Source organism: Amyelois transitella, chromosome 27 (assembly GCF_032362555.1).
Source record: "Amyelois transitella isolate CPQ chromosome 27, ilAmyTran1.1, whole genome shotgun sequence".
Lineage (NCBI taxonomy): Eukaryota > Metazoa > Arthropoda > Insecta > Lepidoptera > Pyralidae > Amyelois > Amyelois transitella.
Genome location: NC_083530.1, coordinates 4143947 through 4168513, shown reverse-complemented (window position 1 = coordinate 4168513; position 24567 = coordinate 4143947). Strand labels below are relative to the sequence as shown.

Sequence of the window (24567 nt, the reverse complement as noted above, 5' to 3'; positions counted from 1 at the left end):
ATAGGCTAACATCACGCTGCAACTTTTAGGAGCGTAGAAATAGAAACGTGAAAATTTATTCATTCTTGAGGGCTTCAATGATGCCCAAAATAAGTATTTCACGCGGACGAAGTAGCGGGCACAGCTAGTCAAAATATATATATATTTTTAATATTACCTTTATTTTCTCCACACAGTGACTTCTCAGGGCTGCAACCGGACGATGCGGAGACAAATCTTAAAATAGCGTTGGAGGCGAGCGCTAAACTGGGAATATCACAAGTGCTGTGTGCCGCGGATGTCTACGGCAGGCCGCAGCCCGATAGATTGGCGGTAGGAACATCTCTGAGTTCTCTCTTTTTTTGACCCCCCATGGTAAAAGAGGGGTGTTATAAGTGTGTGTGTGTGTGGCTGTGTGAGTGATTTGTGTATTTATCAAGAGTGTATAAAATTTTATGTTTAATACCAAATATTTCGACAAGTATGTATAGAATAATTTATTTTAAGGCTCTTTCTCATCGTAAAGTCGTTTCAAAGTTTTCAATTAAGCACTTGAAAGAATTTCTAGTACAACGTTGAAAGTGAGCGTCGATGTGGGGGGGTAGCTTAATTTCAGTGTTGTAGATTTATACGGATATATTGACAAGTTGTCACAATACAACTATGTATATATAAATTATTTAGGTACAGCATGCATCTGAAATAGTACAGATTTTTTGGTACATACTAAATATCTATATGTCGTAATGATATCATTAAGGCCTTAAATTTAATTTCTTGTTTCAGATAATGACGTATTTGTTTCAACTAAGGGCGCATTTCACTGGTAACGAACTACAAGTGGAACAATTAGGTAAGTTTATATACAATACATCATAACGAAATAATGCTTAAAATTCTATAACAAAAGAAAAAACATATTTTGAAACCAAAATCGCGCCTTTTTTTCGAAGGGGTAGGCAGACACTACATCTTTCCACTTGCCTCGATCCCCGCCTACTTCTTTCGTTTATCTACATTCATAACTCTTTTAATACGTCTACGACTTGACCTTTCGCCAGAACGTGTTTGATTCGATAAAGTCAGTATCAGTTTGAAATAATATGATTTTCAGAAATAAAAAAAGAAATTGTAATAGGCTATTTGACAAAGTTCTAAAAACTATCTTAGGGTATTTATTTGTTTATAAGGAGCCCTACAAAAATACTTTTCTGCCTTTATTACAGCTATTTTATTAAAAAATCGAAAAAGAAAATGAAATATTCAAATATGCCGTGTATTTCGTGTAAATATCATACAAAGCTTGTTGGTGTTTCGAAAAGTTTTGATTTTCTCTTGTTTTATTTAACTTGTGCCACGTCATATGTGTGAAAATTATTAAAATGAGTTCCTAAAAATGTTGTGCAGTGCCTCAATGCACTAATACAACAATAAAATCTTCTACGAAACTGTTTTTTTCTATGCCGATGGATTTGAATATTCGCAAGAAGTGGTTTCAGATCATGATCTAAGATCAGTGGTTACCAAGATATACTTACATTGATGTTTTCACATTCCTCAGTTCGGCAGCATAGAAATCTGGATTGTCTTTGAAGAAGACAATCCAGATTTATTTTCTTCTTCCAACCATTATTGTGTCCACTTTTTGTAGGTTTCGACTGTCAGCTTTCGCGGAATTGGTTTCCATTATTAAATACCTATGTTATCTGAGTAATCCTGAGCGATCAAAACACTTATAAAATCTTGAAAAATAATAGCGAACACTAAGGAACGGTACGATCCACAGTCTGTTTATGGATAATTGACGTCATAATAGAAATAGCCAATCACGTTCGTTTTTAGTCACGTGACAGCTGCATATAAAAACCTAATTTTCTGAGACGGATTTTGTTTAAATAATGCAATATTTTTATCTCGCGTTATTACAAATCGCTCCAAAAAAATAATATTAAGACTGATGACATAAAAGAAATGTATTTTTTTAATACAGTCAAATAGCCTATTGTATTAGCGCCATCTATTGGTAAACACTATAAATGCTTTTTTACAATCTGCCGTTAGATGGCGCTAACGAAGAAGATTTCATATTTCCACTTGCCACTTCTATAGCTTCACATCAGAATTGTTATCTACATATACTATGTATAGAAATGTGTGTGTGTCGTCGAGCAGGTAACGACGAGACGGAGTCGTCGTACATGGTGGGGCGCCACGACACCGACAGCGGCGCGCCGCGCGAGCTGTTCAGCCGCGAGGTGGCGGCGCGCCGCTCGCGGACCGCCATGGAGCGCCCGCGCTGCGTGTGAGTTGAATTTGAATTTAGAATTACAATTAAAGGCGGATTTATATTTGTCTGACGTGTCGTGTCGTGACGCGTCAGAACGGTATCGGTTCTATACATTTAGTAGCATTTGGTAACGATCATACTAGTGATGCGTGATGTGTTGTGATGGCTTGTGTAAATGTATAGAACCGATACCGTTCTGACGGGTCACGACACGACACGTCAGACATATATAAATCCGCCTTTAATTGTAATTCTAAATTCAAATTCAAAATTTTCATTCATTATTAAAGGATACTTCATATAGCTTTGACGGCCTCTGTGGCGCAGCGGTAGTGCGCTTGTCTGTGTCACCGGAAGTCCCGGGTTCGAATCCCGGCCAGGGCATGATGAGAAACGAACTTTCTCTGATTGGCCTGGGTTTTGGATATTTATCTATATAAGTATTTATTATAAAATATAGTATCGTTGAGTTCGTATCTCGTAACACAAGTTTCGAACTTACCTCGAGGCTAACTCAATCTGTGTAATTTGTCCCGTATATATTATATTTATAGCTCAAAAAATTGCCAAAAAGTTCAAAATTCAAAAATTTTATTCATTATGATGATAGGATACTTCGTATCGCTTAATAATTGTCAAAACTTTTGGTTTCACAACATTGGTTGACGTCAAATAAATTACTTAAAACTAAGTTTACTGCCGCTTCCAAGGCGTCAGTGCAGAAGAAGCGGTAATAAACTGCACTGCACAAATAGAAAACTTAATTAAAATTAACTCAAATTAAAACTAAAGCTAAAACTACTTATAAAAAAGAAAGAAAAAAGATTACAATCTATAATATTAGCTTCAGTTCTATTTTTCAAATTTTATTTATTCATATGCGATGTTAACATATTTCTTTTTGTTCTTACTCAGTTTGTTTTCGTGCCATCGAATTATATATATATATATATAATAATCTCTCCAACAGATCTCAAGAATCTCAAGAGTCTCGTCGTTCGCTCACGCCAGACAAACACACACCGCCGTCCGCGGCCGTCAAAGATGTCCGCGACTTGTTCCTGCAACAGGGGAAGAGCATTTTGGGCAAGATGCTGTCTCCCACTAGAGACCAGAAACCTAGTGCTAAGTGGTTCGCTGAGACTAATGTTATAGAGGTTGGTACATACATATGTACATACATACATAAATCATGGCTCTTTCCTGGAGGAGCAGGCTGAGGCCACATCTTTCCACTTGCCACGATCCCTGCATACTTCTTTTGCTTCATCCACATTTATAATTCTCTTCATGCAAGTTCGTCGGTTTCGGGTTATCTTGATCTGACCTTTTGCCAGAACGTCGCCGATTTGATTATTATGTAACTAATAGAAGTGCAAACAAATAATTTTACAATTTTCATTTATTTCTGTACTCGTATGTACTAACTTGCTAGGAAGACGATGGTCATTCAATATTGTACTATTGAGTGTTTTGTTTCAGCCAATCCCCGCTCGGCCCGAGAAACTGATGACTCGCAAAGAGCTGACTGACCCGTTCGGTTCAGACGAGGAGGAGGAGACTAGTCCGCCGCAGAACAATAATGTTGCTTCAGACACAGGTAACAATAAAGAAGTATCAATAGATCATCATTACAACTTTTAAAAGTTCTAAGCTTTATATAGACATTCTTGAAAAAAATTGTCATCATGAATTACAGTTGATTTATGGTTGGACGTAGCATTGTTCTGTTTACTAAATATGGAATATTTAAAGTGTAGCAATATGTAATAAGTTTGACTGTCTGTGGCATCGTATCTTTAGAACCGATTTTGATTTGGGGGTATTCTTTTTGTTTGTAAAAGCTCTTTAGTCGGAAGCTATTGTTCTTCAGTTATGTTTGCTGGAATTCAAGATTGACTCCGCTTATATCGGATTGAATATTTTGTCACCACTTCCTCAATCATCAAATAAAAGGGATTAAGTAGCAGAATTATTTCATTACGTTTTTCGGGAATTGTGACCTTATTTTTAATTGTAACTTCGTCAACTAAGGCCCATATTTCATACCTATATTCTGTACAGCGAAACCAGAATCAAAGCCAGTAATCGAACCCGCGACCACGGACCCACTGACGGGCGCCGAACCCATGACCGCGGACACGAAGCAACCCACGCCGGAGCTGCCGAAACCTACGCCGGTATGTTTATAAAGCTGTTTAGTATTGCGCGCTTGAGTCGTATGCTAGTGATATTATTTAAAAAAAATAGCAATAACATGATATACTGAAGCGCAAATCAAGCGACATTTTTATTTAATTGACTTTTAGTTTAAAGAATATCTCTGTAATCACATTATAGTACATCAACTTATAACTGTAAGTTTTGGAAAAAAATCTTTGGAATATTCATTAATTTTGTTCTAGGTTTTCCTATTATGGAACGAATAGAAACAATCAATATTTTCGCTTGATTGGCATGCTAATTGGACTTGTAGATACAGTCTTAATACATGCTTTGTCGACGAAATGAAATATAGATTTAAAATACAGCCGTTTTAAGATGTTGTATTGATTGACAGCAGGGCGGTGATATATATTTATAATTGGAGCAAGAGAGATGCATATACTAGTTGAAATATGACCTCTTGAAACGGCCTCAATGTAGATACTTATTGATAAAATAACTTTTATAAAAAGTTTTAGTTTAAAACTCGAAATTTGCGTAGTAATAATTAAATTTACTACATCTTGGTTTGTAAGACGCCCTTGTATTCGTGTGTTTTGGGCCTTGTATATTGTTTTTATTAAATGCTTACTACCATTACACATCATCTTACGTTCATACTGTGTGACAAATATATCTTCATTAGGGTTTTTTGTTTAACATTTCTGGTTATATTAATTCACTGAAAATAAAAGTCATTTAAAGATCATCTTAACTTTAAACGCAAGGGATTTTAAAGATGTTACTCACCATTTTAAAAGTTCTGGCCAGAATTAATTAATAAAATTTTTTTTTATTAATTAATTCTGAACCGTCTCTAATTCACATAGCCATATTTTGAAAAGAATTAAAAGGCGGCCTGGGTGTTTGTTTAATTTTATGCATAATTTATTTAACTTCGATATTTTCCATAAAATTTTCAAGTTAAATTTGACACACAGTATGAACAATAGAAACCTATTCAAATAATATATGAGAACATTCTTTTCCATTCCACCATCATCGGCTTTGAAAATTGTGTGTGCGTGTGCCGAATCAACGCTTGGATAAAACGGAACGCGCTCGCTTTGATTGGACGAACGGAAACCAACGCTTGACTCTGATTGGTCGAAATACCGCGCGCTTCGCTCCCATTGGTTGCTTGACGTAGCAATTGTTGTCACGTCACGACGAGCTGAAGGAGCGAGCGAGACTGCTGCTCGAGGCGACTAAAAAAGAGGCGCGGGAAAAGGATAGAAATAGGCGGCAAAACTCTAAGGAGAAAGAGGAGAAGAAGACAGAAATCGTGAATGGTCTTACGAATGGTGACACGAGTCCTAGTAAAAAGGTATGTTTTATCATTTCAGACAATTTAAATTATGACTAAAAGATTAATTATGTCGATTCGGGAACTTTTTTGAAGTCGATTATGTGAAATTTTTTTAAGTACCATTTGACAGTGACAAGACATCAAGTTCAACTAGCGTCATCTGGTTGCAGTAAGCATTTAAAAATATGTTAGTGTTTATAGCGGTATGATTGTTGGGTCAAAAATACTGATATTGGAGCTTTATTTTGTTTGTGATTGTTCATGTTTTCGTCCTTTGGAACAAGCTTTCCCGTGGGAATTTTAGAAAATTTAAATTAGAAAGTGCCTTTGATAAAAGCTTACTTATAGCTAGGTTGCCTAGGCAGAAACATTTCCAATTTTTAACATATGAAAACTGAATCTTACCTTCATATATAGGTAAATAATAAAACTCCTTTTTCTAGCCGATGACGGAAGAGGACAGACAGACAATGCTTAGAGAAAGAGCGAGAAAGCTAATCGCGGACGCCAGAGCTGGTATTGTAAGGTAAAACCTTATTTTTAGTCATTTATAATGTTATCCAACAAAAAGTAAGATCATATGGAGTCGAGTGGTAAAGCTATCCGACTCAGAAAAGAGGTTGTTCCGACTCAGAAAGCCCCAATATAGGTTAGTTTAGGTTTCGTTGCAAAGGTTGCGGAGGTCAGAGAGGGAGTCGCTTCGTGTAAATACCTGAGTTACCCAATCCAGAATCATGGACAAGTCACATCCTTTAAGAGCACGGAATTCTTTTTCTTTTCCTGTTTTTCACCACGTGTTCGAATATCCTTAAGTCAAAAATTTCTTGAAATAGGATTTTTGTAATTGACTTTAGTATCTTCGAATATCGCAGGCATTTTCAATCAACTGACATTTAAACTATTGTAAACGTAGTAAACTTGTGTGTATGTTTGTAGTCCCACATCGCCGTTATCGCCGAGTCGAGTTCCGCGCGGTGGCACCGTGGAGATTATAAGCAAACAGTCTGTCATGGAAGAAATTGCAGCTGGTAAGATTTTGATCCTTATTTTGTTAGTATAAGATTCAAGATTTTTTTATTTTATTTCAAGAGTTGCATTTTGGAACCATTTTCGAATTCAACGTTCAAGAGTCAGAGATGCCCCATAGAAGGGCATGCGCGACGCTGTTTTTATCGTGCGAAAAATTATTACTATTTATATGTGTGTATGTCTGTTTGTTTAGCGGGCGGCATGGATCAATTAGAAGCGCTGGTTTCTCGCTCCGATTCTCTACCTTCAAGTCCACGGTCTCGGAAGAGCACAGAAAGTCCCGACAGATCAGGTGAGAAACACTTGTATATTTAACTTCATTACAAAATCATGTCAACGGCGAATTAGAGCTGGCTTTGGGTATCACTCGATCTAGCTGTTGTAAAGTCTATGTAAGTCTATTTTACATCATTTTCGAATGATACCACAAATTTGAGAAATTTCGTCAGTTTGTACATGTGGATTACATTGGTAACCAAATAGGGATATAAGTTAGTTATATCGCTTTTTGTTTGAAAAAAAAAAATTGTTCTTGTAAATTATAGCTCGCACAAAACTTTGATGGAATGAATGATTATTTGCCACTGAGTTTCTCGTTCATACGTTTTTTCACATATTTGTATGTGATTTCGATTGGATAGAATACTCGTAGTAAGATACGATTTGAACCTTTTTAAAACATAATTTCCTCTTCCAACAGATGACCGCGCAAGTTCAGAAGATTCGGTCGGTCCTCGATTGCAATCTTTTTCAGCTCTGGTCGATAGACTGACGCCAGACAACGAATTGCCAGAAGAGGTGAGAAATTATCATTATTTATTATTATTTCTACATAGTACAACACAAAGTTTCTGTCCGTGTTTTTTTCTTTCATATTTTAAAACGCGCAACAGATTACGCAGAGATAGAGAGATAAATTCTTTTTTCTTTTCTTTTTTTTTTAATAATTCTTTTTAAAAAGCTAGCTTAATAACGACTTTTGCCTTCCCTCCAATGCTTGGTTGGGTAAGTCGATTTTTTTACACGAAGCGACTCCCTGAACTCCTAAACCTTTGCAAGGAAATTTAATAGTAAATAAATTAATTGCAGTTAGCTTTTAAATAGGTTTCAAAAATAATATGGGATTTTTTCATTTGTTTCTCTATCACGCTTGTTTTTCTCACTCCCATATTTATTTTTCATTTCCTATATAATTACATACATAGAATCACGTCCATATGCCTTGCAACGTAGACAGAGCTAATAGTCTTAAAAGACTGAGATTCATAAAGTAAAATAAATTAAATACACAAATGCTAAATTAATAAACATATATTATTTTACCTATTTCTCATTTGTTTTCTCACATTAGTTCTTACCACTCATTAACTTATACTTCGTTTAAATGTAGCAATCACCACCCGTACAGCCATCTCAGTTTGGTCCAAACTTTCAACTGGCATAGAATGCATTGTTGCATTAAGTCCACCTGCTGTACATTTTAAGCGCATAACGTTTAAATAAATAAATAAATATTAAATGAATTGTGTATGTGTGCTGTGTGGTTCCCGGCAGTGCCGTGTGGTTCCCGGCACCAATACAAAAAAGAATAGGACCACTCCATCTCTTTCCCATGGATGTCGTAAAAGGCGACTAAGGGATAGGCTTACAAACGTGGGATTCTTTTGTAGGCGATGAGTTAGCAACCTGTCACTATTTGAATCTCAATTCTATCATTAAGCCAAATAGCTGAACGTGGCCATTCAGTCTTTTCAAGACTGTTGGCTCTGTCTACCCCGCATGGGATACGGACGTGACCATATGTATGTATGTACGTATGTATGAATTGTGTAACTCCCCAGGGCAGAGAGACCGGGTCGTACATAGCCAGCGAGCTGGAAGCGCTGGAGAAGGAGCAGTCCGCCATCGACGAGCGCGCCGCCGCGCTGGAGACGCAGCTCCGGCGGGTCATGCAGGCCGCCGACAACAGCGAGGTAAAATATGACCACTCTTGACTTTTGGTCAAAAGTGCCCGAAACCGCCGAGCTTGCATGGAGAGAGTTATGAATGTGGATGAAGCGAAGGAAGTGTGCAGAGATCGTGGCAAGCGGAAAGAGGTAGTCTCTGCCTACCCCTCCGGGAAAGAGGCGTGATTTTATGTATGTATGTATTTTGACCACCATACAATGTGCGTTGGGCACCCTTAGAAAGTTTACTGGGAAAAAATCACTCATTCATATAATCACGTCTTTATACCTTGCGGGGTAGACAGAGCCAACAGTCTTGAAAAACTGACAGGTCACGCAACGTTTTCAGGAGAACCTCACTTCCACCACGGTGGAAGGATCATGGGTATATCTAGGTTTCCTCACGATGCTAATAGCGTGATTTAGTATTAACACGTTTAACGCGGAATACCGAAACCTATCGCCGTATCAAATTTAACCAAAACTCAATTAAATAACGACGACCTTATTACAAGTATTTTAAACTTAAAATACAAAAACAAAATATCTCCTGCTATCTCGCTCATAATAGGGGACAGTTCAGTTCGCAGGTTCGAATGGTACGCTTTGAAAGACTCGAATATATTTGCATCACCCAAAAAGTATATAATACTAATAAAATACTTTAAAGGCGCCTCAATGGCGTTTAAATTTCTCAAAGTTAAAGATATTGCTTATATCAATATACGCAATGTTCCTTAGATTACACCGCGATAAAATAGGCTGGCTCGCAAAGTAAGAGAAGTGGAGAATGTGAATAGGAAAGTGTGTTAATTTTGTTCGTTTCTTTGTCTTGTTTTGTCTTCATGACAAGGGCGATCGATCTTAGTTATATTTTGTATGCAGTTAACTTAACTATTGAACATTGACATGCTACATTTTACGTCGAGAAATTATTTTGTTTATACGATAAACCATGTAAAATAATCTAATCTAAGTATAAATAAGTTTACTGAATAGATGACCCTAAGTCAGGTATTTTCCAATAGATGGCGTTAAGGTAAGGCTATTATTCCTTCAATGTAATGTTTTTAATCTGTGGGCTGCCCAATCATCAAATAGTGACATTGCGCCTTTTCATTGCATTTTTGCAGAAAAAATGGCGGAAATTTCTAGCGTGCGTACAACCGCCGAGCGAACCGGTATTCTTATATATTCAACAGTAATATTGTGTTTTTGTATACTATATAAACTACAGTGGTCTAGAAATAAAGTCGTTTTATTATTATTATTTTACCAATGGCCAAATTCTTCTATTTTTAGTGCCGTATGGTTCCCGGCACAAAATAGAAAAAAGAATAGGACCACTCCATCACTCTCCCATGGATGTCGTAAAAGGCGACTAAGGGGTAGGCTTATAAACTTGAAATTCTTCTTTTAGGCGATGGGCTAGCAACCCGTCACTATTTGAATCTCAATTCTATCTTAAAGCCAAATAGCTGAACGTGGCCATTCAGTCTTTACAAGACTGTTAGCTTTGTCTACCCCGCAAGGGATATAGACGTGATTATATGTATGTATGTTCTATTTTTATCGGCAAAATTAAGTCTAACGTAAAATTATTAAATTTAGTATTGTAATGTATGTACAATCTTGTAAATTAAAGAATATTAGCGTATTTTGACTAGCTAGATTGTAATATATAAGCATAATATTATAGTAAGAACTTAAATAATAAAAATAACATAGTTATCAAGTAGTTCAGACGGAGTCTCTCCTATCTTACGACCATGATTCACGTGTCGTGTAAAAACATCTTAAATAATGGAAGACGAATAGAAGAATTATAGATTTTTACAAAATATATCAAAATCTAATCTCAAATTTGGCTCAATTACAGTTTCAATTTCAAGCTCAGTCATTATTTAAAAAGTAAAATATTTTGAGGACTATGACTGTAAAGTTAATTATAGCAACGACTGAGCCTTATAAGAGTTGTAACTTCTACCTTGCGCGTCCATGTCAAGAAAATAAAACCGTCCTTTTTCTCTAAATCATGCGGGGTAGACAGAGCCGATAATATTGAAAAGACTGATAGGCCACGTTCAGCTGTTTGGCTTAATGATACAATTGAGATTCAAATAGTGACAGGTTGCTAGCCCATCGCCTAAAAGAAGGATCCCAAGTTTATAAGCATATCCCATAGTCGCTTTTTACCACATCCATGAGTACGAGATGCAGTGGTCTCATTCTTTATTTTTGTATTGGACGCCGAGAACCATACGGCACATTCTCGAATCAATCAATACTAACTTTTATATTTATTTATATATTTAAATAATTAACCTTTCGCGTTGTTCACAGGAGGAAGATCGTCTTATGTCGCAGTGGTTCAACCTAGTCAACAAAAAGAACGCATTGCTCAGGCGGCAGATGCAACTCAATATACTGTGAGTAATTAATATTTGACATTAAGTTAGTTATTTAGCGACTTCGTTCGTTTAAATTCTATGGCTATGTTTGACGTTGGGAATTTGAACTACCTTTATTTTATTTATCTTCACGAAAATCAGTTTAGTTTTTGTATCTGTAGTGTTATTTTTATTGTTCAGAAATTTATTAATAACATGAAAATGAAATGCTGAAAATATGATGAGCGAAAGTTATTTTATCTATGTACTACTCTGTCAAGAAAGTAGCAGGAAAAGATCAATAATACACAAACTGTTTGTTATTCATCCAAATTTATTTTATCACCTTCAAAATATGCTCCTTTAGAAACGATACACTTACGCCAACGAATAATCCAATCATCAAAACATTTTTTAAACGCTGTTTCCGGAGTTGAGGTCAGTTCTCGCCGCGATTTCTCTTTTATGTCTTCTACCGATTGAAAACGGGTGCCACGAAGTGGTAATTTGAGTTTAGGAAAAAGAAAAAAGTCGGCTGGAGCCATATCTGGTGAATATGGTGGTTGCTCGATGGTATTTGTTGAGTGTTTGGTTAAAAATTCGTTCACAATGATGGCCTTGTGCGAAGGTGCATTATCATGGTGCAAAATCCAAGAATTTTCTTTCCACAAATCTGGCCTTTTTCGTCGGATTTGCTCTCTTAAACGCCGCATAACACTCAAATAATATTCCTTATTTACCGTTTGACCTTCCGGCAAGAATTCCGAGTGCACAACACCGCGATAGTCAAAGAAAACAGTCAACATGACTTTGACTTTTGAACGACTTTGGCGTGGTTTTTTCGGTTTCGGTTCAGTTGGAAGGCGCCACTCCGAAGCTTGTTGACTAGTTTGCATGTCAAACTCGTAAACCCACGTCTCGTCACCAGTAACAATGCGTTTCATGAATGTTGGGTCGGAATTGACTCGTTCTAGCATGTCCTCAGCGACTCTCATGCGATTGAGTTTTTAAAAAAAAATTCAGGTCTTTTGGGACTAGCCGAGCGGCAACATGTTTCATACCCAAATTATTAGTTAAAATGGTACGGATCGACTCGTGAGATACAGAAAGTTCGGTGGCTATCTCTCTCAAAGTTGAATGAGGATTTTCAGTCACTATTTCCTTCACTTTTGCGATGTTAACTTCAGTTGCAGACGTTGATGGCCTACCAGAGCGAGGCAAATCTTCCATCACATCTCGACCGCTTTTGAACGCTTTGTACCACTCATAAGCACGAGTTTTTGATAAAGTCGATTCACCTTAAGCCTTCTGTAACATTTTCAGTGACTCCGAACACGATATTCCATTGGCAATGCAAAATTTAAGACAAACTCTTTGTTCGATGTTTTTATCCATTATGAAATTAGCAAGATACATACACACTAGATATGATATAACTAAAAATAGCACTGTATTTAATGTAAACAACAGATGCAACTCAAACTCCGCGCCAAAATGGAAAACAGTTGTGCCAATCTAACAACAACAAAAAATACAAAAATTTGAATTTGGAACTATAAATAAATAATCCATTCCCGATACTTTTCTGACTGAATGTATATTCATTATTATATAGTAATGAAGCTCCGAATGTTCCAAATATGATGAGCAAAAGTTATTTGATCTATGTATATTCATTATTATATCGTAATGAAGCTCCGATTTATTTAAGTTTCGGTTCTTAATACTTATATATACAATGTTGTGTTCTAAATGCTGTCTCTTAGTCAAATTTTGTAAAATTATAATCTGATGCCAAGGTAATTTTATCGTAACAATAATTAACTATATCACTTGAATTATACGTAAGCCTAACAATTTAAAGTGAAATATAATATGACGTGAAACATGTTCGACAGTGCATATTTCCTTCGCTTCATCCACATTCATAACTCTCTTCATGCAAGCTCGGCGGTTTCGGGTACTTTTGAATGATTATAATTTATTGAAGGAAATATGCAGAGATCGTGGCAAGTGGAAAGAGGTAGTCTCTGCCTACCCCTCCGGGAAAGAGGCGTGATTTTATGTATACATACATATATATGATCACGTCTTTATCCCTTACGGGGTAGACAGAGCCAACAGTCTTGAAAAGACTGATAGGCCACGTTCAGCTGTTTGGCTTAATGATAGAATTGAGATTCAAATAGTGACGAGTTGCTAGCCCATCGCCTAAAAGAAGAATCCCAAGTTAATAAGCCTATCCCTTAGTCGCCTTTTACGACATCCATGGGAACAAGATGGAGTGGTACTATTCCTTTTTGTATTGGTGCCGGGAACCACACGGTATTTTATGTATGTATGTATGTATGTTCGACAGTGAACAAGAGGAAGACTTGAGTCGCCGTTGTGATCTCTTGGCGAGGGAGTTGAGGCTGTCGCTCGGCGTGGACGAGTGGCGGAAGACGCCGGGCCAGAAGCGGAGAGAGCGGCTGTTGTTGCAGGTGAGAATTCAACTCTTTTCTCCCTACTCCCTTGTGGGGTAGACAGAGCCAACGGTCTTGAAAATACTAATAGGTCCACGTTCAGTTGTTTGGCGTAATGATAGAATTGAGATTTTAAAATAGTAACAGGCTGACAGCTCATCGCCTAAATGAACAATTCCAAGTTTATAAGCCTATCCCTCAGTCGCCTTTTACGACAGATACAAATAGTGACAGGCTGACAGCTCATTGCCTAAAAGAACAATTCCAAGTTTATAAGCCTATCCCTTAGTGGCCTTTTACGACATCCATGGGAAAGAAATGGAGTGGTCCTTCTTCTTTTTTTCCATTGGTGCCGGGAACCACACGGATCCAATTATCTAATATATATTTTAATCCACTTTTTATCAACACGTTTGCTTTACACCTAATTCTAAATACAGTGAAATGATTTATTATTTTTTGCAGGAGTTATTATCTGCAGTCAACGAAAGAGATAGACTGGTGCAGGAAATGGACGAGCAGGAGAAAGCGTGAGTGATTTTTAATGACAGATTTTTCGACTTCTTTTTTTCACGTGAGGAAACCATTACATTCAGGCAACTCGATGGGAAACCATGATGCTTTATAGGTTAGGTTCCCCCCTGCAGACGGGAGTATCTTGGTGGGAAAACCTGATTTATAAAAGGTGGGATCGTGGTCAAAGGCGCGCCCCGGGCTCCTCTCCGGAGACGTGAGGAGCTGATGCTAGGAAGGTGATGTTTGTTTATTTATTTGAAGGATATAAAACTTCTTATATGCTCTCATGTTTATGATATTAACATTTGTTAATCGAAACTCGAAAAATAGACACATAAATTTACATTCATTCATTCATATAATCACGTCTATATCCCTTGCGGGGTAGACAGAGCCAGCAGTTTTTGATGGACTAATAGGCCACCTTCATCTGTTAGGCTTGAATGATGAAATTGAGATTCACATAATAATATGATTAGGTTGCTCGCCCATCGCCTAAAAGATGAATCCAAAGTTTATAAGCCTATCCCTGAGTCGCCTTTTACGACATCCATGGGAAGGAGATGCGCCTATTATTTTTTATATAGATGCCGGGAACCACACGGCAGATTTATTTTCTTCTGCATTTTCTCTTTAATTTTAATTACAAACTAATATAAATAATTATGTGATTAAAACTACATCATTTTCGATACAGGATAGCAGACGACGACGCGATAGAACGCAATCTCTCTCAAGTGGAGATCCAAAGGAAGAACAATTGTATACTGCAGTAAATAGGGTGTAAAATTAAGTGACGGCGCGGGTTTGTTACTCTATAAATGAAATAAATTGATTTTCGAAAAAGGAGGATTGAATAAAATATTTTCTTTAATGAAATGAGCAGGATAAATGATTTGTTGAATGAAAAGAAAGAAAAATTTTAATTTTAGAAAAGTGTAATTTCTTCATAACACGTGACGTTATTTGAATAAAAAAAGAGTAATAAAATAAATAAATCATAAAATGGCAACAAGTTATTCCTTACATTTAAATAAAAAAAGGAATCATGTTTTTAACATAAAAAATATAGAAGGAATAAGGATTGGTATTTCACATCTATATCCCTTGCGGGATAGAAGAGCCAACAGACTTGAAAATAATAGGCCACGTTCAGCTAGAATGGCTTCATGATAGAATTAACGTTCAAATAAGAGACAGGTTGCTAGCCCATCGCCTAAAAAAAGAATCGCAAGTTAATAAGTCTTTCCCTTTGTCGCCTTTTACAACATCTATGGAAAAAAGACGAAGTGTTTTGTATTGGTGCCGGGAACCACACGACACATTCATTCAACCCGTAACATTTCAAATATCATGTTGAAATTGTAGTTTGAAGTGTAAAAAAACTGATTTGTATTAGATCAATGTTGTTTGATGTACCTAATAAATGTCAAAAGATTGTGTGAAAAGTCCATTAGAATAATGTGAGAAAGGAAAGCAATGGAAATTATTCAGTGAATCGTGAGAAATGTTTTAGGATTAAGTATCATTAAAATTATTAAAACAAATTTAAAGTGTAAAACGCATAGGGACCGGCGAAACGAAGGTTAAAATATAATCTAAAACAAATATATCACGTATAAATGTAATCACGTCTTTTACCTTACAGGGTAGACAGAGCCGGCAATTTAGAACAAACACATATATGTGTTCTATAATTGACTTAAATTCATTAAAATAAGGATTTTACAAATCTTTTTTGCATCATTGAAATTCCCTTATACCTGAAGTCTTAATTTTATTAATATCAATTTTAAAATACCTATTTTACCCCTCTTTTCACCGGTTCCCTCGTGTTTATCCAAATGCGTGCTGTAATCAAGTCGGCCTGATGAGGCGCATAATACTCATGTAGATTCCTATATTTAATCTTTATTTGCGCTTAATTATAAGCATTTTTTTAAGGCTTAACATGTTGGTATATTTTTACTACCAAAGAGTCAATTTGAACATTGTTTTTTTAAATTTATTTTTATAAAACGCCCCACATAATTACGGTGATAGAAAAAGTACAATACGCCATAAGATTTTTTTTAAATATATATATTCAGAGCTACGCTAAGTAGCAATTTATTTTTTTAAGTAGACATTTTTGTGCGATTATTTTAGTGTAAATATTAGCGAGTTTAGATTTTAAATGTTATTTATTTCGGGCTTTCGTTATTTAATTGTTCTTGCCTTGGTGTTGATTAAAAAATATTCATTGAAGTTTTAAATCGTGACTGTCATCGAACAATGGAGGTTTTGTAAAGTGTCACTAGGAGGCAGCACGGCGTCGTTACATCAAATGCAATGTTGTGATTGGACGTCAGTTGACATTTTTTAATTTGTTTTAATTTACTCGAAAGCAACCTTTTTTTTTTAGAATAGTTTTTTTGTGCTGGCATCAATTGTATTTAAATAATCTTTCTAAAACCTTTATAGAAATAATTGTCATCAATTATTACAATGGTAGATTTTGTATTGGCACTTCTGGTTGTAACTTTGCTGTAAGTCTAAAATTTTGTGCAATTACGACTTACCGAAATGTATTTGCAAGATCAATCTACCGACGTTAATAATAATATGTAAAACATCGGTCACTTAAAGAACGCCTATCATTCGTCTTTTGATATCATATATGTTTTGTAAAATCTTCTCTTGTTTGACCATACATACCACTATGACCATAATCTAAGCAAAAGAGGGTTAATCGACTATATTCTGACCACCGTTTTAATCGAGAATTTCTATTTTACTATTCCGGGAAGAAAGTGATGTTAAAAATTCCGATATTCGCATACTAATAGTGATTATCCAAATAATTAGAATTAAATGTATATACAATACACGTAATGAAATAAAATTGTATTTATTTTTAATAAATAATCGAATACTTATGTAATATGTTCTAATAATCATCAACTTGTTTGAAAATATTTCGTACTATCTCTAAGTCGCTACGGAAAGCTTTTTAATATCCTAGTAAAATTTTAAGTTCAATTAATAATATCTCATGACGTAGTTCACTCCGTTCAGAAATTGAGTAGGTACGTATTAAAACTCATTTGGTCATTTTGAAATTCGTACAATGTAATTATTATGTGTTTGACAGTGACAGCTGATAAAAATACTCTTGTCATCGGGATACGCGGGAAAATATTATTATCTCAGACTTTTGCATTCATCAAATTATTTATTTTTGTGTTAAGTATAAGTACGTACGTTAAGTCAAATCTTTGATAAAACTGATTTCAAAAGTGGCAGTAAATAACTCTGTAACGGAGTGTAACTGAATTTTAAATAATTTTGTTTAAACCACTAAGTTAATTGTATTTTACTAATCTTGTCCAAAAGCCTACACACAATTTTTTAAATATAAGTCGTGTGTGGACTTTTGTGCCTGGCTGTACATTAACTTTTATCCCTTTTTACATGACACTTATATGACTCCAAAATTTAAGAACAGTTAGAAATATAATCCGAAAATAACGTAAACACAAGTCATAGATATATATCGAATTATTGTAATCGTCCTGTAGATGTAGCATTTATTTTTCGATATGAATTATAGTATTTTTTATGTAAAATAGTTCTTTCTAGGCGTGTGGTAGTTAATCAGTTATTTATTATGACTGCGGGGCGGGAGAGTGAAGCGACAATGGTTTATAAGAAGTTTCAAATTTAACATATTGTTTGCTTTAATTTTGCGTTTGGTCCAATTAGTATTTGGTTAAATTACTTGTTTTGCGATGGTTCCTATTTTCGCATTTGATATAATTCTTTGTTCAAATATTGCATGGTAATTTTTTTGCCGCTGCTTCGCTCGCCGCAGTCAGAGCTTCACGGTGTATAGCGAGGTGCTAAATTGGTCGGTTTTTATGTGAAATTTCACTGTTTGTGCAATCTGAAGCTTATTAGTATTTACGAGTATATGCACTGAAGCGGTTTTGTGTTATAATCTATTTAATTTGGAGTCTTACGTCAAGTAAATCAAAGTCGAAATCTATTTAATTGTGCAAGAACCTCACGTGTACAGCTCAGTTTTCAATTTAATTTTTTTATTATTTTTACATCAAATAAATTACTTCTTAATAAAGCTTTGAACGCACGTGCGACACGACACACCGCAAATCGGTTCGACCAGACGGCTTATATATTCTTGGAAGATATACATATCTTCTTTCTCTCTCTGTCTTTTTTTTATCTCATAGTAACAGAGAGACCGAAGACAAGACATTCTCAATGTTCTTGAATAAATCGCTGTAATTCAGCGTGCAAAAGTAATAACATCATGTCGTATCGTAAGTGTGTTTAGAGCTTAAAACATGCATCTTTAATAGGTTCTTTGCTGTCTATATCCGCTGTGCACGTCTGTTCAGTCAGCTCCGATCTCTGTAGTTTGTTGCAAATGCAGTGTCGTTTTAGTAGTGTTGAAAATGTATTGCAATGTCGGATAGTAAATTATTGTTATCAGTAGATAATAATTTGATATGGAGGTAGCTTTAAATTTTTTTTAACACTACTTATAAGTAGTATAGATATATCTGAGAGAGGCGAAAAGGTAAATTTTTCAAAGAATATCCTCATATATCATAAACTTAGGCACATAAAATCCACTTCCATACACAGGCCTCGAAAGGTCCACTTTGATTGAGACACCATTAACACAAGTAATTAAAAAAATCTAACACAATTTGTAATATTGGTTCATACAGGACTATCTGACATTATTTTGATCGGCGCCAACGCCAATATCCTGTTTGGTTTCCTTCCACCCAAAGGTTGCCTGGAAGAGATTGCATTAGCGATAAATCCGCCTTTGTACCACCTTTGTTTATTTTGTGCTGTTTTATGTTTTTCTCTAATGGTGCAATAAAGAGTTTATCTATCTATCATTGCAATACAATTGATGAGGTTGAGAATTGTAGAAAAACCCGCAGTATTTAGTAAGTTAGAATAATATCGTAAAAGCGATGCCATCATTGTCTGTACCGTTATTTATGACGCTATTATATTATGGACCGTAATAAAGTGATATTGTAAATTGTAACGGACTTTTATTTGAACACAAACATGTGTCATTATTATTAAATTATTTTATAATTAAAAAAATTTTTTTGCTTGTAAACTACCTACAATTTTTAAAGGCATAATTTTTGTAATAACATTAAAAATGAACATTAATAATTTAACACACCAATATTGCTAAGTATGTCTTGAATTTATTAGATTTGGCCAGTTAATCTGTAAATTTCAAATCCATTGAACTGTGTTTTCCCCATATTGCGAAAGAATCACGCAGATAACTTATAATTGTTTATACATTTGCTATATTACTACCTGAGATAATAAAGTTAATAAAAATTTAAATAAATAGGCAACATCAAACTAAAATATTTATTGATTATTCGTTGTACAAGCAACTATAATAAAATATTAATTAAAACTTAATACAACAATTAATATCTGTTAACAACCAAATGGAAGAACTTGTAAGTAATAATAAGTCTAAATCAGTTCATATAACTTTTACAATAAATGGTACTTATAAATATGGAATGGTATTACACATAACCTCTGAAATTTAATTTCAAGTAAGATATTTATTAATTATATGCGTAACCAAAACAATATAATACTGCATTAAGTTTAACATCTGCAAAAATGTCAAAAAACTACTCGTTTAATTATATTATTTGCTTAAAAATGTTACGTGATAGCTACTTTTACTGGATTCGTTAAAAATGTTTTGGTCGTAATACAACTTACAATTAAATATACTATTGTATGCATGATCGCAACGAGATAGAAAATTTTTATTTATTTTTATTTGTTAGTTCCGAGTTTTTTAAATCATACCTGCTTTTTTGCTAAATCTGGTATGAGAGAGATCGATATGTTCTCAATTAGATTTTATTTTTTTGTATTTCAACAGGAATTTAAAATTTTCCATTTTAACTCCATGATGAGGACAACTAGTCCTGATTTATAATTTTTGACGAAATAAAACTTTGGACTCGATAAAAAGATGTGTATTCGGAAAAACGTTCAAAAAAAGGCGGGAAGATTTTTCTTCTTTTTTTTTTTTTTACAATGGAAATTGCGCACAGATAATTAATTGGCGCAAACATGCCCCCGGGCGTTGAAAGCCTCTCTTTCAACCAAACTCTGCGTCGACGGGTAGAGGGCAAATCCTATTGAAAGCTCTTCGTATGACTCCAACAGATGTGGTGATGTCTGCCACCCGAACAATTCCATCTGATCCAGGATGGACGGCAATGACTCTTCCCAATCGCCATTTGAGAGGAGGTAGATGATCTTCCTTTACGACGACCAATGCACCCAGCTTCAGTGTATCGTTGCCCTTTTGCCACTTGGTTCTGTGCTGCAACTCAGACACGAACTCCTTACTCCAACGAGCCCAAAAATGCTAGCGTAGCTGCTCTATTCGTTGGAAACGTGATAATGAAGCAGTGGAATGGTCCTTGATATCATGCCGTGGAAGTGAAGTAAGAGGCCGGCCTATCAAAAAATGTCCTGGAGTCAATGGGGTGCAATCTGCTGGATCGGAAGACAGAGGCGTCAGTGGACGTGAATTTAATATTGCCTCAATCTGGACTAACGTGGTGTTAAGTTCTTCAAACGTAAGGTTACAATTTCCCAACACTCGCCTAAGGTGGAATTTTGTTGACTTGACACCCGCTTCCCAAAGACCGCCGTAATGAGGGCTATACGCAGGGATAAAATGGAATTTGATACCATCATTAGCTAATTGTTCGCTCAAGGAATCACAATTAGTTTTAAGAAACTTCGAAAGTTCATTGCAGGCCCCTACGAATGAGGTACCGTTATCGGAATAAATATCATCGGGCTTTCCCCGTCGCGAAATAAATCGAAATAATGCTAATAAATACTTATTACTCGTTAAGTCACTCACCAGCTCCAAATGGATAGCTTTAGTGGTGAAACACACAAAAATTGCAATGTACACTTTTATCAGCTTACATCCGCGACCTTGCCGACTAGCAGCCATGATGGGACCAGCATAGTCCACACCAGTGCACTGAAAGGGGTAACCGCCTGGAAGGAGACGCTGCTGTGGTAAATTGCCCATTATAGGACTAACTGTTCTACCTGATATGCGACAGCAACGTACACACTTACGATAACAACTCCTCGCTAAATTTCGTCCGCCTATAGGCCAGTACGAATCTCTAATAGAAGCCAACATCAATTGTGGGCCTGCATGCATTAACCTTATATGTTCAAATTCAAAAAGTAATTTTGTAAATTTATGAGTGGACTGTAAAATAATAGGGTGCTTTTTCTCAAAACAAAACAAGGAATTAACTAAGCGTCCTCCAACACGCATTATTTTATTATCATCAAGAAATACATTAAATTTAATAAGGGCGCTTTTATTTGGCAATTTACGATTACCAGAAAGCATTTCATACTCAGGAAATGATTCCTTTTGACTTTGGATAATGACAACATTTAGTGCATCCTGCAAATCATTTTGTGACAGAAATTTACTAGCTGTAGGCTTTTTTCTACACAATTTAATAAATTTTAAAACAGTACCTACAGTGCGGATAAGCCTTAAATAATTTGAAAATCTACTAAAATCTATAAGAGTGTAACTCAGACTATCATTACGAATAGTAGCGCTCAAAGAAACAGAAGGTCGAGTTTCAGGCAGATCGTTTAACTCTAATGATTTACATGGAGAAGGCCAATGTGAACTATGTTGCTTTAGAAAGCTGGGACCGCTCCACCATAAATCTAAAGATTTCAGAACACTAATATACTTTATAAATATTAGTTTTTTCACTCAACCTAACTTTATATATTAAGACATGAAATCTCGATACATATTGCCATAGTCAAGCTTTGATTTCAGTCTACGTTCTAGAGAATAAAAACATTTAGATGCCCTTTGGAATGAGTCTCCTAACATGGAAGGACTTTGCTTCATTGGAATACGAACACAAAAATGACCATCTTCTAAACGTGTCGTATTTTTCAAAAAATGTTCCTCACATAACCTTTCTTCAGGTGAATAATGAGAGAATGGAGGGTTTATCTCTTCCAGATTCCAAAACTTTACCAAATCATTGTGAATTTTATTATAATCATCATTAAAAGAGGAATCCATCTGAGTAAAATTACAAGAAATATCATTTGACCTACGCTTACCTGGATTATAAGTAACAGGACCGGAAACTATCCAGCCTAATAACGTGTCACACAGTACCGGCTTACCTACACCTAGTCTAATTCTCTGTGACCCGACCAAGTCCCAGAAGAGATCAGCACCTATTAATATATCTACTTCTGACGGCTTATTAAATGTGGGGTCCGCTAAAAATATATTATCTGGAATATTCAAGTCTAAAATGTCGATTTCGCGACAAGGCATAACACTCATTAATGATGGCAAAATAAAACAACTCAACTTTGCAGTATAAGAGTTGTATAAAGAGGTCATCTTTACGTGACATATTTTGCCTACGTGAGAACTCACGTTATTTATGCCATAGACTGAACCATTAACATGACTAGTATTCAAATTGAGCCGAGTACATAAGCGTTCTGTCATAAATGATGAAGTACTACCACTATCAAGCAGGGCGCGCACTATGTGCTCACGATCGTTCCGATCACATAACTTGATGAGAGCGGTAGACAACAAAACACCACCGCGGTGTTCACCGTTACCACCACAAGACGAACTGAGATCCGCAGACAAAGTTAAATTATTTGCACTCGCATCAGTGCTTGTCCCAGCGTCAGCGGGCGGTAACGAAGGCATGGAAACAAATGAGCTATCTCGTGATGTATTTTTATTATCATTATTATTGCAAGAATTTGAAACACGCTTATTATCCGTTAAATGCAACAATATATTGTGACGGCGTTTACACAATTTGCAACCCGGCCTTTTACAACGATTGGCGAAATGACCAACACGAAAACAATTATAACAAACTTTATAGTTAGGCATTAACTTGTAACGGGCGTCTACACTAAGTGCAAGGAATTGTGAACAACTACTTAACAAGTGATCCGACTTACAGTGCGGACACAACTTATTATTTAAATTATAATTATTGGGATTCGCAACAAGCATAGATTGTATTCTACCTGTACTATGCTTAGAGGGAGAAGCATTATTGCGAGCTCGCGCTAACTCTAAGGTTTCCAACAAGTCAGAGCGCGTGCGAATGAATTGTAGGAATGTACTAAATGTTATTATTATATCTTTATCTATGCGACCCTTATGATCCTCCCACTCACGCAATGTTTGCTGAGGTAATTTACAAGTCACTATATATATTAATAAAGTGTCCCAGTGTTTCACAGGCTCACCTAGTGACTCCAATGCACGTAGATTTTTATTAAGTTGATCAATTAAATCTTTTAACACAAAAGATGACTCTTTCACTATAGTGTTTAAATTAAATAAGGAGGATAAATGATTCTGCACCAATAATCTTTTATTGTCAAAACGATCACATATCAATTTCCAAGCTATGTCGTAATTTCCGGCTGAAAACTCAACGGCATGAATTACAACAGCAGCAGATCCCTCCAAAGACGCTCGCAAGTAATGGAATTTATTAATTTGGTCTATTTCGTCATTACAATGAATAAGGCTGATAAAAGTGTCACGGAACTCCAACCAATTGCTATAAGTCCCGTTGAACTTTGGGAGCTGAATGGTGGGCAACCTAACAGGCTTACGTTGAACAATACGTGTAATTTTATCACTACTTACCGATTCTTTATCATTATTGTACTTACATAGTAAGTTCTGTGCCCTAGACAGTGAGTTGTAATACAAAGACTCGAACTCAGCTCGTTCGGTTAATCGAAAATTGATATCGTCAGCTAAACATTCTAAACGTAACTGTACCTCATTGTAAAGTTCATACATACTTTCGATCTTCCCCATCCGTAATTGCAATTCCCTGACCGTACAACTATCCAACTGTTCATCAAATTCTGGCAACCCATCCAGGTAATTGATGAATAGCGTCAAACGTCCTTTAAAACTACCTCGTTTCTTAACAAGTTCCTTCTCTTCAGACATATTGGGAAACGGATGTGGTCAACCTGAAATGTTTACAATGGAAATATAAATAAACAATATTTAAAGTAAAGATACAGTTTTGCCTACCAATTTAATGCGTTAATCATCTAACAATAATTTGTCGACAATTAAATTAACAAAATGCATAAATTGAAAATGAATGTGTCGATAAATTAAAATAAAACAAACTTTACTGCCTATTAAATTATTACAAGGGCTTAAGTGATTTTTGTTGCAAAAATAAACTATCAAGTTAATTAATAACTTTGCATTGAAAATAAGTACATCACCATGAATAAAATAGGCTCATTAAACCGAAAAAAA

General features: G+C 35.6%; 3 protein-coding genes across 4 annotated transcripts in view; 1 reads left to right on the top strand and 2 right to left on the bottom strand.

The window, feature by feature from the left end:
- Positions 1–19197, top strand: part of LOC106130445 (EH domain-binding protein 1) — a 36871-nt gene extending 17674 nt beyond the window's left edge. The window contains exons 9-24 of one of the 2 annotated variants that reach the window (XM_013329291.2): positions 177–312; positions 766–832; positions 2152–2281; positions 3237–3423; positions 3749–3866; positions 4331–4446; positions 5622–5798; positions 6224–6306; positions 6717–6808; positions 7003–7101; positions 7510–7607; positions 8651–8782; positions 11099–11184; positions 13505–13628; positions 14076–14140; positions 14824–19197. In XM_013329291.2, the coding sequence (XP_013184745.2) occupies positions 177–312; positions 766–832; positions 2152–2281; positions 3237–3423; positions 3749–3866; positions 4331–4446; positions 5622–5798; positions 6224–6306; positions 6717–6808; positions 7003–7101; positions 7510–7607; positions 8651–8782; positions 11099–11184; positions 13505–13628; positions 14076–14140; positions 14824–14902 (1789 nt within the window). In that variant the 3' untranslated portion in view covers positions 14903–19197. The remainder of the gene's footprint in view (positions 1–176; positions 313–765; positions 833–2151; positions 2282–3236; positions 3424–3748; positions 3867–4330; positions 4447–5621; positions 5799–6223; positions 6307–6716; positions 6809–7002; positions 7102–7509; positions 7608–8650; positions 8783–11098; positions 11185–13504; positions 13629–14075; positions 14141–14823) is intronic. The other variant, XM_013329292.2, reaches the window with a different exon arrangement.
- Positions 19198–20447: 1250 nt separating this feature from the next.
- The window catches only part of LOC106130404 (protein stum), a 57196-nt gene continuing 53076 nt past the window's right edge, over positions 20448–24567 (bottom strand). The window contains exon 11 of the transcript XR_009657431.1: positions 20448–20818. The gene's annotated coding sequence lies outside the window, so the exon portion shown is untranslated. The remainder of the gene's footprint in view (positions 20819–24567) is intronic.
- On the bottom strand, positions 20812–24392 carry LOC106136825 (uncharacterized). The gene has a single exon (XM_013337483.2). It carries the CDS (start codon positions 24241–24243, stop codon positions 22000–22002), a length of 2244 nt encoding a protein of 747 aa, XP_013192937.2. The 5' UTR covers positions 24244–24392; the 3' UTR covers positions 20812–21999.

Coding starts and splice junctions, on each gene's coding strand:
- LOC106136825 (XM_013337483.2), bottom strand. CDS start 24,243: ATGTCTGAAGAGAAGGAACTTGTTAAGAAACGAGGTAGTTTTAAAGGA.